We start from the raw sequence: 17,113 nt of genomic DNA, 5'->3' as shown, positions 1-17,113 counted from the left end.
AAAAGTCTCGTCGGATGTGAAACCTAATGTGTCTTTTCCTAACAGAAATCCAGCCTCGCTGGACATTGGTGGAAAAGATCCTCCATTGCCACTGGTGAGATAGGTGCAGAGGGAGGGTCTAACAGTGAGTCTCACAGGCTTCTTCCTCCTTTCATAAATAAGTCATAATCAATGGCTGGGATGATCTTTGTTGACCAAATTCTAGGAACTATACCCCAGTCCCAGGTCTGAAAAACTCACAACGTTCACTATAGTCATCAGTTTGCAAGGGACACAACACAGTGGCCACCGCATCCACACTCCAGACTGCTACCTCCCACTTGGGAGTTTTTATGATCAGGAAGAACTTTTCTCCCTCTCTCCCCAGGTCATGTGTTTGGAGCAACATTTGTCACTCTGGGCTGTCCCCCTGCCACTTCTGCCTTCTGTAGGGTGGTCACACCACTCGTGATAGCAATACACACACACACACACACACACACACACACACACACACACACACACACACAGTGAAATATTACCTGCCCAGCTAGCATCTCATACAGCAGCACGCCGTATGCCCACCAGTCCACAGACTTTCCATAAGGCTGGTAAGCGATTATCTGTGGGAAAACAAACACATCGGTTATGTGTAGCACTAACTCAACTGCTCCTGCCAGGAGAGGCTGAGTCAAGCAGACAGGCATGTCATCACAGCTCTTGCCAAGCTAAGGAGGTGGTGGTGGTAAATTCTGCCTCTATTTCTGCACAGGGGGACAAGGAAAAGGACCCTTCAAAGGGGGGCAGGTATCCTGAGAACCACCATTCCAGTATATACCTCCCGAACCTTGTTTTGTGATTCCTCTTGTGGATTCGCTTGGGGATGTCACTGATTATCTGAAGCTAGAAGATCTACTTATCTTTACTGGTGAAAATATTTAGACAGTGAGTTGGCTTTAGAGGCTAAAAAACATAAGGGGGCCCGGAGAGGTGGCTCAGTGCTTATGAATGCTTGCTGCTCTTGTAGAAGACCCGGCATTGGCTCCCCGAACCCTCATCAAGTGGTTAGAATTGCCAGAAACTCTAGTTACAGGGAATCTGATACCTTTTTCTGGTCTCTGCAGGCACCTGCATATACACGGCGCACACTTATACACTCAGGGACACACACATATAAAACAAATAAATACGTCTTAAAAATGACACCATCAGAGATATATGACCATATACTTTTGAATGGCTACAGTGATTAGTGTAGGGATAGGACACTGATGGTCAGTAAGTTAGTTTCTACTGATCTATCCCTGATGGTTGTTATTCTCAATAAGAATTAACTAATAAACAAATGGTATTATGCCAGCCTGCTAGTCTGTAGTAACTTTATTCAACAGTAGACGACAGGGGCCTGGAGAGATAGCTTGATGGTTAAGAGTATCTTTTGGTCTTATAGTGGACCCAGGCTCAATAACCAGAACCTACATGGTGCCTTACAAGTATCTGTAATTCCAGTTCCAGGAAATCTGGCCTCCTTTTCTGTTCTCCATGGACACTAGGTATGTGAGTAGTACATAGACTTACATGCAAGTAAAACATTCATACGTATAACAAAAAAAAAAAAACAAAAACAAAAAACAAAAAAAAAAAAAAAACAAAGACAAAAAAACAAAAACAGAGCCATGAACATCTCCGCAAAGGCCTTTATTGATTTCTGCAGGGCAAATTCCTATGAATGGAACAATTGTGTCAGAATAGCTCTTTTTGCCTCAGAAATAAAGCTCTGGGTACTGTCAGATTGCTTTCAGCACGGCACGGTGCATCTCTGTCAGCAGCAGAAAAGTTGAATCTGTGTCCTTGAATTTTCACCAACAGTACTTACTGCCATTGTTTCTCAGAGTGCCAATTTGATGACCAAAAGTGATATTTCAATATTGGCATTTCATTCACATAGGAATTAGACACCTGTGCTTCTCTTAGACACCTGTGAGCTGCCTGCGATCCTGATTGACAGGCCCATTCATTCATTCTTTTGGAGACTATGGGAAGTGCTAGGGATACATTGTAGCAAGGACAAGATTCTCTACCCTCATGGACTACAGGGGCATTTATTATTTATATTGATTAATGAGATTTCTTTATATCTTAAGGATATGAATCTTCTGCTTTAATTTTTACAAATGTTCTTCACAAACCCTCAACGTCTTATGTTTTGTTTAGTATACCCTCTCATAGTTCAAGATTTACACTTTTAAATAGAAAAAAAACCTTCTGGGTAATGGACAGAGAGACGAAGTGATATTTGACTTCCTGGTTGAGGCAGTTGGAGGCTCATTTGTCTCCTGCCATGGTGATTCTGGATATTCATGGTCAGGATGACTTGGATGCAAGACAGAGAAGGCCGCCTGACCTCTGCTCGCTTACAGTGAGCAGATGTCCACAGTGGCAAGCAACCGAAATGTTAGTGAGTAGAATCAGTGCACTAACAACAAATTGCTATCTCACCTTTTCTTCAAAGCCCATCTGAACTAAATAGAAAGCAATAAAAACCCTCTTCAGAGAGTCAAAGTCTACATGTGGGACACTTTATGCATATCTTGCATCATCTTGTGCCACATGACAGAGAGACATGACTATTTCCATTTTATAGATGAGAAAACTAAGGCTCAGAAAGTTAACAGACTTGTCCAAGTCTACCTAATGATTAACTTCTTTCTGAATGTTGGTTCATTTGTTTTTTAACAGAATTTTGTGGCTTTCAGATATATCTATGCTGAACTTGTTAAAATGTTATCAAAGGGCGCTGAAGATCAGTCTAAAGCATCTGAAATAATTTCAAATGGTTTAAAGTATTAGTGGTATAATGACATTTTGAAAGCATTTGTATAAACTGCTCTCTTCAACATACAAGCCAGTCCCTATAATCTGTGTTCCTTACTGTTCTGGGGATCTGATGTTGAACCCAGAAGGTAACTAAATGAATCAGGAATTTAGACTTTATTTCTTCTCAGGGTCTTGCTTCTATGCAGTCCAGGCTGGCCTCGAACTCACTGCATCCTGAGTGCTGGGATATCAGCACAACTCACCATGCATGGCAACCATTAATTCATGTCATTTCGTATTATATATGCCATGAATAGCTGAGCAATCCTACCAGCCAGACTCCCATGTTCATGTGGTGCTAAGTCGTGTTTAATTCTAGAAAGCTGTCAGAGGGTGTGGGAGTCCATTTCTGCTCAGACAAAGCTACAATTCCGAAAGGTCGCAGCCACCAACAGAGTTTTTCCTTCTCCCCTCCACTCAGCCGAGCTCACCCTCTTTGGATTTCTGCAGCATTAACCTCCCATGACCCCTGCTGATAACGCCCTCTCCCTTCTCCAGGGCTCACAAGAGCAGAACTCTGAGTGCCACGGACTTCTCTCACCCCTGTTGTTGAGCCCGCTGAGCCACCTGGTTGGCTGCCAGATGGAGATTACAGTCACTATCAGCACAGTGTGCTGTCAGGTGTAATACAGAGGTGGCATTTGGAAGGCAGCCCGAGTGTTCCTTCCTGGAGAAGTTCATCGGTACCTCTGTGGTTTCATTGCTGTGAAGAGACACCACGACCATGGCAACTCTTACAAAAGACATTTAACTTGGGCTGCCTTATAGTTTCAGAGGTTCAGTCCATTATAATCATGGCAGGAAGCATGGCAGTGTCCAGGCAGACATGGTGCTGGAGAAGGAGCTTCGAGTTCTACATCTTGATCCAAAGGCAGCAGAAGGGGAGTGCCCCACACCGGGCAGAGCTTGAATAGAACCTCAAAGCCTAACCCCACAGTGACACACTTCCTTCAACAAGGCCACACCTCCTAATAGTACCGCTCTTCATGGGCCAAGCATTCAAACACAGGAGTCTATGGGACCAACTCTCTCTTCAAGCCACCATAGTCGCCCTGGGCTTGCACACCAGATGATCTCAGTTCCGGTACAGTGCGCAACCCCACCACCCAAACTATCTTTTCACAGGAAAGCACACATTTGCTCAGGGGTCTGCTGCTACGAATAGACATCTCTAGTGATCCAAAACCCCCAGGGTGAAAGGGAATGTTACTAGAAACTCTTCGTGAAGACCAGTGGTCAGATCCACAGGTCTGGGATGCTGTTGCCTAGAGGCTGTCCTAACGTGGCCATTGGGCATGTGCTAACTGAGCTCATGAGATGTGGCCAGTCTAAACTGAGGTGTCTCTAGGTGTGAAATTTAAGATTTTTGAGGATTTCATTTAAAAAAAAATGGAAAATAGCTCATTTGCAGTTTTTTAACATTGGGCATACTGGGTTAAATGGATATAGTGAAATCAACTTCATCTGTTTCTTTTGTAACTATTAAAAACAGGCCCGTTGAATGCAGCTGTGGTTTGTGTTTCATTTCACTGGGCAACAAGGGTCTGGGACCTCAGAGTCAATCAATCCCTACAACTCACTTAGGTTCTCTGGCTCGCATTGGCCTCGGGGGTCCAGCTTTGAGCTGAAGACATGGTTCAGAAGGCACAGAATAGATATGAGAGTCTCTTGGGTCTGTCACCAATGGGGACAGATGCAGGTGCCCCTGGCACTTGTGGGCCAAGGGAGGCTTGCAGCCAAGCTTGGGCTCCCTGATACGCCGAGGCCCAGGGCCAGGGGCTGCCATGGCAATTTGGCTTCCCATAATGGGGCATCTCACAAAAGAAGGCCAGCTTGGCGAGAAGGTCTAGAGTTGGCGGGTTTCCCTGCAGCACATGGGAGGTTGAACTCTGGCTTTGAAGACAGACCCCGACCGGGGCCACTGTCAACTCCTTTTACAGCTATTTGTCAGTATGATAACTGTGATTATACGTATATGAGCCAATTGCTTGGGGAGACTGTCAGGATGTTACAAATGGCTGCCTGTCTTATAAAAGTGAGGTATGAATAAGCGTTCTTTCAAGCTGGGCATAGGACCAGGACATGAAAGGACCAAGGGCGGCTTCTCATTTCGCATTAGGCCAGTTGCCCAGGGAGGGCTCCCGGAAGACCATTGGTTGAAGGCCACCCAGCCTTTCCCCTTCTGCCAAGGCAACTAACTGGCTTGAAGGCATCCCAGAGCTCTTGATGCTTTAGGTGACCCCTGACGTCTGACAGCTCAGAGATGGGAGAGCTTGGGGACCCGGTGGGACACTACTGGAGGTAACAAAGGCTGTGACCAACATCACCACCACAGCCATTTGGGGTCTTTACCTGCTCATTCATCTCGACCTTCTAAGGCTTGTTTCAAAAAAAAAAAAAAAAAAAAAAAAAGAGGAACAGAAGCAGAGAGGGGTTGTGTAGCTTGCTCAGGCTTATAGTAAGAGGCAAGGCTGGGTTATGATGGCTTCACTTTTGATCATTTTAATCATTGCTTCTTTTGACCTAGGGAGGTTCCCTAGACAGCTCTTGGGGAAGCCTGCTTGGTAGAGGTTCATGCTGAAGATGGGCCAAAGACTTAAATAAAAGGTGCCAAAGAGCTGGGAAGCCAGCTTGTCCTCTGTGCTTCTGCTTAGGAACCCTGCAACACAACAGAGTATGGAGACAGTGGTTTTGTTGGTTCCTGTGCTTGAACTGGACACCGCCCTTACTTTCCTATAATGTGTACCAACTCTCCAGAGTACATTCTTAAATAAATGAAAGGTCTGACCACCAAAAGGGGCAGGGGTAGGGGGCTCCTTCCAAGCTGCCACTGGGAACTAACAGCCTCATGCATAAAATGTGTTCAAGTCTTTTTTATTCTCAAGGAAACAAAAGATAGAGTTCCCTTTTTCCCCAAAAGTATTTTATTTGATGGAAGAGTTAGAGTTGTTTTGAAAAACACCATAAATTTCAAAGGAACACAGGACCTATGAGAGAAGCTTTATACAAACCATCAAAGCCCCCGCTGACCTATCCAGGAAGCACCAGCAGGGAAGAAGGCAGACAGGCCTGTCAGAGAGTTTTCTGGATGTTCTGTTTGGACCCTGATTTCATTTCTCTTTTATTTGCTCCTCTGGGGCCTGGACTTTAGGGCCAGGCAGCTCCTGGAACCTTCGCTGTCTTACACTAAGACTGTTTTCATCTTCACTCAAGCCTAAAGTCCCCCTCATGAGGGCCATGCCCACCACAGAGGACCTGCCTCTCCTCCCAGCATCAGGACCTCACCCAGCACTGGGCAGACACATAAGGCTTCGCTGGAGAACTGAGGAGATTAGAGCCAATCCAGTTCACACGCCCTCCTGACTCTGTGTGTACGGTCAGAAGGGCCTTGGGATGCTGGGATGTTAAGAGTGGAAAGGGCTTGAGGATGAAATGAAAAGTGTCTTCAGGGTTCTAGAAAGGAACTGAAACCTACACCACAGCAAAGTGCTTGTTTGAGGTTTCCAGGCGCATCGATATGCGAGGTCAGGGAAAGTCCCCGAGGCTCCAACTGTCCCTTTCTGTAGTATCAGAGCAGTGGCTGAAACACAGGAAACACCACAACAGCACAAGGGGAGGCTTCCCGATCAAACTCTACTCTAATGACCCATTCTGAGCTCAACACGCAATGGGAAGCATACTGGGGTGAGAGGGCTCTGAGTCCAGCCACTGGAGACTAGTTCTGTGGCTCAGGGCCTGAGTGCCCTTGGGTGACTTGCTTAGGAATGCCGCCTTTCCCCAGTTGTGGTCCTGAAATTCCCACCTTTGCCTGGAAAGTTATATGGTGGGATGAGGAAGCTCGGTTCACCTTAGTTGGGCTTATGGGAGGTAACTGTAAAATGAGTCACCCAGAGTGCCTGACTTCAGAAATAAGAACCAGGTATGTGGGAGAAAGGTATTCAGGGCAGCAGAGTCAACCAGACTCAAGGGAGGAGAGAGAAAACACTCTCACAGGAGAGGCAGTCCTCAGAACATGCGCTGAACACTCTGGAATGACATTCAAACTAACATTAACCCTTTCTATTCAGCCCCTCGACAAACACTAGCTAATGATGCATCAGATCCGACTTCTATAAAACCCGCCTTCAAGCACTTGGGTGAGTTCTTGTGACCCTCCCTCTCACTCTTTCTCCATCTGCCACTGTTTATGGCTCACAGGCCAGGCCTCGGGGTGGACATTCTGCTAGGCTTCAGGATTAATGGCTCTAGCCAGGGAGGTGGATGTGAAATGAATACCTGGAAGTGTAATATCTACAATCACAGATAATAGAACACTACATAAGAAATATCTGCGATATTTGAAATCTGCAGAAGAAATACATTGTGTGAGAACAACAGACATGACCAGAGTCAGAAGCCTGAGGATTACAGGGTTGAGATAACATATTTTTTATTAAGACAAAAATGATGCTTCTGTCTATGACTGAAGAGGATAGGAAATGTCTGTTTATTCGGGTGTGAATCGTCTTCCCATACAAGGGAGGGACACTTGTTTTGAAAGCATGAGGACCCGGGGTTTCCCCACAGCCCCTGCACAGAAAGCTGAGTACGTCCTTGTATGTGCCCATAACCCCAGTGCGGTGGCAGGCATAGACGGGAGGACAGTCTAACTCTGGGTTCAGTGAGAGATCCTATCGAGGGCATAGACTGGAGAGCGATAGAGCAGAGTGCCAGATGTCCTCCTCTGGCCTTTGAGCGCATGCTCACAGGCAGGCACAACACCATTATGTTCTGAGTTGGTTACACTGGAGAGAATAGAAGCAACTGACAAGCTCAGGCGTGAGTTTGGGGACTGCCCCTTTTGAGGCAGGGCAAGCTCATTCAAGTCAAACTTGGTGTTGAAAATTATATTTAGAGGAAGAAATTATGAATATCCCTCTCCTTTTCTTTTTAAAATAGATTTCACACCGAGTTCTTACAAGAGCAGGGCCATAGCAAGAACTGAACGAACGAGAAGGAATAAAAAAGCCCGAGGTGGAACGTAGGTCTGTCTTCAGCGCTGGATATCACGCAGGGCCACTCAGGGCACAAGTCATGAGCCTGGGATCTAATGCATTGCAATGAAATTTCTGCCTCTCTCCAAGAGGCTGCTACATGGCCCAGGGCAGTATCTGCCTTTCCGGATTCACAGCCCAGTATTCACCTGCAGCCCAAGCATGGGACTCCCCTGTTAAGCCGAGCCATTCAAAATATTAACTACACTTCAGAACAGAGTAACTACTTACACAAAGGATCGAAAGGAGAGTTAGGGATACATTTTGTCTGTAAGAGCTTTCTAGTTTTTCCAGAGGTTTCACATCCAGTTCTTCTGAGATGTGTTGGGTAAGAGTGGGAGGCATGTGCTCTGAGAAGGGGCTGCTGACTGCCCAGGTCCCCCCCCCCCACCACCACCACTGCTATCTGTGAGCCTTGCTTGAGTAGGTCAGCACTCCTCTCCAAGTCTTTTTTTCCCATGTGAACCAGAGAAAGTACAACTAGCCTCAGAGGACTGGTGTGAGCTTAGAAATTAAATGACACGCCAGGTGTGAGCGGGAGGTGCACACCAGGAAGTGAATAACTGTTGGTTATGACTCTTGAGATATCCACTTCTTCCCACCAATACTCAGGCAATTTCACAGAGGAGGGGGTGGGATACAGCTCAGAAATCCCTGGCCCATTTTCATGGGATTTAAATAAATCTCTAACTGAACAGCCAATTAATGCAGGCTCCTGAGTACCAGGAGCAAACAGCCTCTGGGCGTGAAGAATGAGTGTGCTGTGTGAGCACCCCACAGACTTATGGGGATGTGATGATGCTCAGGGTATCTTCTGAGGAGAAGCTGCAATTCTCTTCTTCTCAGGACAACAGGCGCTGCAGAGGAAAGCTGCTCAGCCCTGGGTTCAAAGCCCAGGCCTATCTTACTGGGGCCTTTGGAAAAATGAACTAAATCTCTGTATAAAAAATCCTTATGTGCAAAACAGAGTTGATGACCAGATCAAACAACAAAGGGAGTGCTTGCCCTGGTACAGGATGCAGTAGGCATTCACCAAGGGGCAGCCAATCTACTGAGACCTGGTTCTTTCTGAAGGTCATTGGGAGGGAGGATGGGGAAGCACACTGTCTTCTAGACCACAATAGTATAGGTGGTACCAAAGGCTGTGGAGAATGAAGCAGAGTCCAAGGGCTCTGAGACTGGGGAATTAGGAGATGGTTAAAGAGTTGTGGGCAGGTAATAAAATACAGGAGATCATGTACCTGACATAAGTCACAGAGATGTTCCGAGGAGAATCACACAATTTAAAGAAGATGCCGAAAGAAAGCAGAGTTCGGACTCTTTTAAGTGTTTCTCTGAGGGAAAGCATAAACTCATTTTCTTTCTAGTGTTGGAGTCTCTGGACCATGACCCTGCAGACAGGGAGACTGGCTCTGGTTGAAAGAGAGCAGCGCTGGGTTTATCATTTTCTTTCTTTAATCAAGTGCTTATGGGCAGGCGTGGGGCCCATGGTCCATGCAGCTGAGGAAGGCTTGCAGGAGCTGCAGCTAAGTTTTTACCTTTCTCTCTATTAGTCAAGGGCCAATTTACTGCCTGACTGCTTGGCTGTGTAACCGTAAGAGCTGGTTTTTCATTGGGATTTTTAATTCTTTTTTTTAAAAAATTGTCTGTATCTACTCATAATCCTTCCCCTGGGCCCTGGCTTTGAAGTCTCTGGGATGGCTGGCTCTCTAGGGGGAGATGAGCTGATACTCTCAGCTCATTGGCCTCTTTAGTGGATAAGTCGAGGTGTGTGGCCTTCTCTATACCAGCATCCCCCTATTGTGACAGCTGCAGATGACCCTTTTGGTAACTTGGCTCTAGACTTCCTGATTCTACTAGTTCCAAAGCCATGGGCTATCCAACAGCCATGGCTGCACCCAGGAAAGCAGTATGTAAGTGCATTCTTCCCAAGCCATACTCTGAGCCTGGCATCCTCTCAATAATGGGGCAGAGGGAGCAATGAATAAAAGACCACAATGCTACCCTGTGACACAGGACATCCAAGTTGCTCAGAGGAGATGAAGGATAGGTACTGGCAGAGCCGGAGGTATGCAGCTTTACATAGGATCACCAGAACATGGCACCAACATCTGCTCAGGTTTGCTGAAGGATTCCTTACCCATGTCACATGGTGGATGAGGCCATGACCAGGGTGTGTGTATGTGAAGGAAGTATCTATCCTGGCAAGATAGGAAGTCAGTGCGTGTGTATGTGCAGTCGTGTGTGTGTGTGTGTGTGTGTGTGTGTGTGTGTGTGTGTGTGTGCTAGCAAGGCATCCTCTCATGGTATATGCATGTGGGTATGTGGGAGTGTGGAGGCCAGAGGACAACTGTGGTGCCTTTCCTCAGGAGCCACCCACCTTGCTTTTTGAGACAGGGTGTCTACAATTGGGAACCAACTAAACCCTACAGGAACTACTACTTTAAGACCTTGCTTCAAGGGCAGTAACTTCAATGACCTAATTACATTGCATCAGGACCCCCCTCTGAAAGGTCCCCCCCCACTTCCTACTACCATCATATAGGGGACGAATACAAGATGCCTTGAAGGACACACTATATCTAAACCACGCATAGCTGACAAAGATCTTGGGGCCACTATAAAGGTATGGCTTTGCCCATTGGCCAGATTCTAGCTTTTCCACCACCCTGGGGTCTTGCCTGCTCATCACCTTCTTGTTCTTGAGAACAGAGGGGACCTATCCTCATGTCTCTCATTTATGTTCCTTCATGAAGTATAGCTTTTGCTCATTCATAGTCTCCCTGGCCCACACCTGCCCCTTTGCATTCCCCTATGTCTCGGAAATGTGCTCAGTTCTGTAGCTAAAGTGCCAATCCCTTTAGTCGACCTTCTGGGCCGTATTCCTCCTCTCCATTTCCCACAAACTCCCCCACAGAGGTTCCCACTTTACTGCTAAATCCCTCATTGCCATTGACACCCACTCTCTCAGGAGTCTCTGATCTCCCTGTTCTTGTCCCTGGGGCCCCAGCCACTTTGGGGTTGACTTCCTTATCCTCTAAGCAACAGCTGTCTGCTTGGCCTCTGTGTGTAGCCTTGGCTTTCCCATGCCTTCCCTAACATGTGGCTATATATAGAGAGAATCCTGATCATTCCACAAGAAAGGTCTCAGCTGATGGCCCACTGGCTGAATCTCACTGGGAAGATGTCTTTTACTGAATCTTAGGATGACTTAAAATAATTAGGCAAGCTTTGCCTAAAAGTATAGTTCTTTGGCTACTGTGGCAGGAAGCACTACGTTGTCATGGCACAGTCCAAGGATGTAAAAGCCATGCCCTGGGGACAAATCTTCTGCTCTGCGGACTCCTCTAATCCCAACCTTGACTAGACTTTGCCACTCTGCTCCCATGTAGCAGGCTTCAGGGCAACCACACCCAGAAGTTTCTCACCTAGTGATTTTAGTTACGTTGGAAGTACTGTCATTGCCAACAGGAATCTGTCATTTTGAAATCTTTATCTCTCCTGGGCTGTTATTATCCCTTTTGGTCTCCTGGTCTCTAGTGGGTTCCCCTTCCTGAAAGGGTATCCCCAGAATATGACAGAGGCACCTGATGAATATTCTGACTGATTGGTTCAGTGTGCTGGATGGTGGATTACATGTTGCTAGATTGCTGGTGGGTTCTATGGGATCAGCTTAGCATTAGTGGCTGGCTAGAAAACCCCTAGATGCTGTTTCTGACCAAAGCTTAGTGTCTGATTCCAGGTCACATAAGGTCTGGTTTCTAAGAGATTCCAAAGAAAAGATGGATGGTAATTGAATGCTTATGTTAGTGTGTGTGTGTGTGTGTGTGTGTGTGTGTGTGTGTGTGTGTGTTTACCTGTGGTGGTAAGATGTTAACACTGTCTTCCTCAGTCTCTCTCCATCTTGAGACAGGCCCTCTCACTAAACCTAGAGCTCCTCCTCCAGGATCCTCCCATCTCTGTACCTTGATCCCTAGAGTTATAGAAGTGTGCTTTTGTGGTTGGCTTTTATAGAGGTGCCAAGGATCTGAACTTAGGTCTATATGCTTGAATAGCAAGCACCTTATCCACTCAGCTACCTCCCAGACCCTAAATGCTCATTTCAAATGGCTTTACTCATCCCCAGACAGAGTTATTAAATTAACAGGCTGGCAAGCCAAGGACAGGTAATATTCTGCACAGAGCCTTACCAACCTAAGACAGAAGTGCATTACTTTGGATAATGCATATTCCATGATGAGTAAGGAAGGCATTCTAAGACAGGCTCAGTCTTGTTAATGAAATAAAAAGGGGGGAGAGGCAGAGAGCCTTTGGGGTTGCTTGGCAAGAATCTGACATGGGCAAAGGACAAGGAAATGGGCTGCTTAGCAGGAATATGACTTTGGCCATGGACAAGGAAGTAGGCTTCAGACATGAAAATGACTTTGGGCTAGGACAAGGAAGTCAGCTCAGATATTTTGGTTTTCCTCATAAATCCTTAGAAACAGTGATCACAGGAGTGTTCATGTAATTTTGTTTATTGCCTTGCTTGTTCTTTGACTATTTGTGTTTATTGTCTAGCTTGTTCCTTGACTATTTGCATCTATTATATTGCTAGTTCCTCAACCTAGAACTGACCTTAATACTTGCATGTAATTAAAATGGTATAAAAGCAAAAAGAAGGAGGGGGTATGGGATAGGGGGTTCTAGGGAGGGGAAATGGGGAATAGGGATAATATCTGAAATATAAATAAATAAAATATCCAATAAAAAATAAATTAATTAATTAAAAAAATAAATTGCTTTACTCCATGACTCTAGACACAACACACACACACACATATATATAAAATGAATTATATATGAATATATATACGTGAATATTATCTCTGATATACAAAAATGAAAATGTATATGGCCTTTGGGGTCAGATCTAGGATCCAAATCTAACCTTCTCTGTAACCAGGTATGTGATTCTGTACAAGTTACAGAGCCTCAATATCCTGATAAAGATGTGCTCAGGAGACTTGGGACAGAGCAGAGCCAGCACATCATGGGAGAGGTTCTCTTGCAAGTTAGCACATCCCCTGTGTTATCAAGGCTTCAAGGATTTCCATGTGCGACATACTACAAACAGGTTTCCCTCCCGCTGCCTTAGGAGTACAGGGAAGGTCACTGGCCAGCCACTTTATGGAAGGAAAGAAGAAGGCAACACTGGTGAGGAGGGAGAATAAGGCATCAAGATTGATAGTAAAGAAGCCAATGGGAGAGGAAGATGGGAAAGCCCTACTAGTGTGGGCTCCAAAGAATGATACAGTAACCGTTAAAGAAGAGGGCCAGAAGCTCCTAACATCAATGAAGGTGGATGCCATGAGGTAACTTACAGAGGGGGGAGACCAGAGACCCAGGAGAAGAGACTCGTGATCTTGTGATCAACACCTCTCGTGCTGGTACTTGAGCCTGCAGAGGGGTACATGACTTGTGACTAGTCTTCTCAAGGACTCTTGTGGACTCAGGGAATTCCTGTTATGTCAGAGCAGAGATAGCCCTCATGTTGGCTTCTAGGATTATTTTCTAATTAGTAGCCTGTAATGGTTTGCATATAGTTGGCCCAGGGAGTGGCACTGTCGGAGTCAGTATGTCACTGGGTGTGGGCTTTAGTACCCTCATCCTAGCCGCCTGAAAACCAGTTTTCTGCTAGCAGCCCTCAGATGAAGATGTAGAACTCTCAGCTCCCCCTGCACCATTCCTGCCTGGATAGACTCTGCCATGTTCCCACCTTGAGGATAATGGGCTGAACCTTTGAACCTCTAAGCCAGCCTCGATGAAATGTTGTCCTTATAAGAGTTGGCTTGGCCATGGTGTCTGTTCACAGCAGTAAAACCCTAAGACATACCCCTCTGTGGGTTTTCATTTTCACTCTCAAGTTGTATCTGTGAGTGGCATTTTTCACTTTGACCCATCTTCAACCATTAGGGAGATGCCACAGTATAAATCGATTTCAAGGTTTTTTAACAAATAGCCATAAATATTTCAGCCTTTGCTTTGCCTATTAGGGAAAAATGCCACCTAAGATAATTATGTCGCTTCTGCCTGACAGGAAGATTTACACAGATGATAGAATTAGTTTAACCCTTGAGCAAATTCTGAAACCTTGAACCTATTTGTTTTTTTTTTTTTTTCCTAAACTGTAAATATTCTTGGGGCCATGTGTGTCAGGTGTGGGGATGCCCAGAGGAGAACTGGAGAGACAACCTCATGGTGATTTCCACTGATTTTCCCTGGCAGCGGTGCCTATGTTTGCATTGAGAGCCAACTGGACAGTGAGAAAAGGCTGGGCGGAGCTTGTGGCTCGAGGAATGTTTCTTCCCTGAACTGTCAGCACTGAAGGGCAGGGACCCTGGAGGCATCACACTTGGTACAGAGAATTTCTAGAATATGAACCTGTGCTTGGGCACAGTGGCCCATGCCTGTAATCACAGCATGGGACAGCAGGAGGTGGGAAAGGAAGGAGGCAGCCTGGTATCTATTCCTGCTTAATTGTGATAAAACACCCTGACAAAAAGCAGCTTAGGGGAGTTTATTTCAGCTCAGTTCCAAGTTCCAGTCTCACTGTGGGGATGTCCAGGCAGCAGAAACTGAGACAGAGAGCCACACCCATGGCCAACAGCAGAAAACTGATGCACACATATCTAGCACGTGGCTACTGGGCTTGCTTTCTTCACTCTCATGCAGCCCAGGATCCAAACTCAGGGGACAGTGCTGCCCACTGTGGACTGGGTCTTTCCACTTCAAGATAATCCTCCATGGACATGCCCAAGGCACACTGATGTAGACAGTGTCTCACTGAGAATCTCTTCCCAGGGGAGTATAGAGTATGTCAAGTGGACAGTTTAAACTAAGCACGTTGGACTGTGCGGCAGGAACCTGTCCCAGGGAAACAGATAAGAGTGTGGTCTGCACACAAGAGCTGCGCAGGTTTGCGTGTTGAAGAGGTCTGGAGATGGTTTGAAAGTGGGGTTGACCCCTAATGCTAGCATTCTGTAGCAATTTGGCTTTAGACATATTTCTGAGGCCTAAGTTGATTCATCTGAAAGGAGGGCCTGATGCTAACCTCTCTCAAGGGATTTGCCTCGAGGACTGTGTGTGGGTGTGTGGGTGCATGCATGCCTGCATGCGTGTGCATGTATGTGCTTGTGCATGCATACATGTGTCCTTGTATGCATGTGTGTTTGTGTGTGTGTGTATCGGAGGTGCCTACTGCACAGTAGACAACACACACTGGTTGCTCTCTTTATTGCGACTTATGAAAGAACTAAAATATGGAGGCTTCGGAAACCAGGGTGCTCACAGCATGGGCACGCTATTTTCTGTGCATGAAGAGTTCCTTAAATTCCCAATGTATGCCTAGAACGTGCTTAAGTATGTTTGGCAGCAGAAAGTCCCATCCAAATGAGTCCAGCTGAGGGTCTTTCTCCCTAAAAGATGTCCAGGCTCTACTCCCCAGAACCTGTGAATCTAATCTTGCATAGTACGGACTTTTCAGATGCAACTTGAGGTCTAGAGACATGGAGATGAATCTAGAGTATTTGGGGTGGGGCAGTGATCACAAGAGCTGCTGTGGAAGGGGAGAGCTGGGCTTGGAAAAGTCACAGTGATCAGTAGATGCTGCTGCTGCTTAGAAGGTGGAAGAAAACAGTGTGAGCCAAGGCACACAGCTTGTAGGTGTGGGAAACCTTGAAGAAACGGTCTACCCTAATAACAGTACTGGTGCTTAGACCAACCATAGAAGCATGCTCTCTTAGCCCCATCAACTGCGTCTTCCTAGATGAGAATCCTAATACCATGAACCAGAGTTCTCAACACTCTGACCATGCTAAGAGGCCACGACCATGACTACCACCTCACTGGACAGTCACAGGCAGATTCTATATACTAGCTTCAGAAAGAATAGTATTGATTCTCTGGCCATTAGAACTTTGCATCAAATTTTTATATGTGTGTATGTGTGGTGCTAGGTTGAGCCCAGGGCTTGAGCATGCTAGGCAGGCATTCTGACATTCTAATACCCCAGCCCCCTTAAATAAACATCTGGACTACTAAGTTCATGGTTATTGGTTATACTAGCAACAGGACATTCCTATAGTGAACAGAATAAATGTTACTCAAATGGACAAAGCTTAATTATATAGATGAGTCTATCAGTGGATGAGTGCCATCTCTGGTTAGAGCAGAGAGCTAAGGTGTTGCAGGCATAAGAAGTCATGAGTTTGATCAGCAGAAGCCTGGTCTTCATGGAGAGGAGGTTCAAAGCCACCTTCATACCTAGATACACTGCTGCCACCCTTTGTCATCAGGCATCCTGGGATCTGGTAGGATCTTACCCAGCTTTCTCCGTACCTGTCAGCTGTAGGAGGCTTCAGAAGGCATGATGCAGTCAAAGGCTCTACTTTTCGTATCCCAAGAGATCCTAGTCAGTTAAATACCAGGATAACACCCTTGGCCATGTCATTCAAAGTTGGAATTTCTGCAGCCAGCTAGACAGCTCAGTAAGTGGGGTTCTTGCTGCCAAGACTGATGACCAGAATTTTATCTTTGAGACTCATATGGTGAAAGGGGAGACCTGCCTCCCTCTTCTCTGACTTCTATATGGGTGGTGTGATGTACTGCACACATGTACAGGTGTACACACAGTAAATATAACTTAAAATTGAATTTATAATTAAAGTCTATTTGCAGACTAAACCACAAGCAAGAGCTCGGTTTCCCTAGGGAACAACGACTCCTGCTGGGCCAACAAGTGGAGGTATGAGGGCCTGCTGGGTGCTTTCTCAGGGCACTTCTTACTATCACTGACTTGAGGAAAGCAGAGAGGGCACAGAAGTTAGGAAACTGACCTGAGTCCCTACAGCCTATGGATAACAGCCATGCTTAAAGCTCACATGGGTCTGACTTCTGAACTGACCTTTCTTACCATCCTTGTATCTGAGGTAAACTCATGGCCACTAGGTTGAACAGATGTGGGATATGCCAACAGTGGCTCCGTGGAGAGCTGAGGCTAGCCCACTTTCTACCGTGAGTTCACATTCCCACCACGCTGAAGCAAGGATGAGAAAAGACTTCAGTGTCCATGGGTTGGGTGTGGACAGAACATGTCTATGTAATGGCCCAGGGCTGTAATCAACTCTCTTCTTTCTTAGGAAAGAGATCTTTTCAGTACACACAATACTGATAACTAGGCACCT

At 46.1% G+C, this 17,113-nt stretch overlaps 1 protein-coding gene across 2 annotated transcripts in view; it reads right to left on the bottom strand.

Moving 5' to 3' along the window:
• Nucleotides 1-17,113, bottom strand: part of Prkca (protein kinase C alpha) — a 398,743-nt gene that overhangs the window by 26,672 nt on the left and 354,958 nt on the right. For both annotated transcript variants that reach the window (XM_034504395.2, XM_076935568.1), the window contains one exon: nucleotides 522-602. In XM_034504395.2, the coding sequence (XP_034360286.1) occupies nucleotides 522-602 (81 nt within the window). The remainder of the gene's footprint in view (nucleotides 1-521; nucleotides 603-17,113) is intronic.

This window comes from Arvicanthis niloticus, chromosome 6 (genome assembly GCF_011762505.2).
Source record: "Arvicanthis niloticus isolate mArvNil1 chromosome 6, mArvNil1.pat.X, whole genome shotgun sequence".
NCBI lineage: Eukaryota > Metazoa > Chordata > Mammalia > Rodentia > Muridae > Arvicanthis > Arvicanthis niloticus.
Note: the sequence above shows the minus strand (reverse complement) of the source record. Positions and strands in the feature narration are given on the sequence as shown.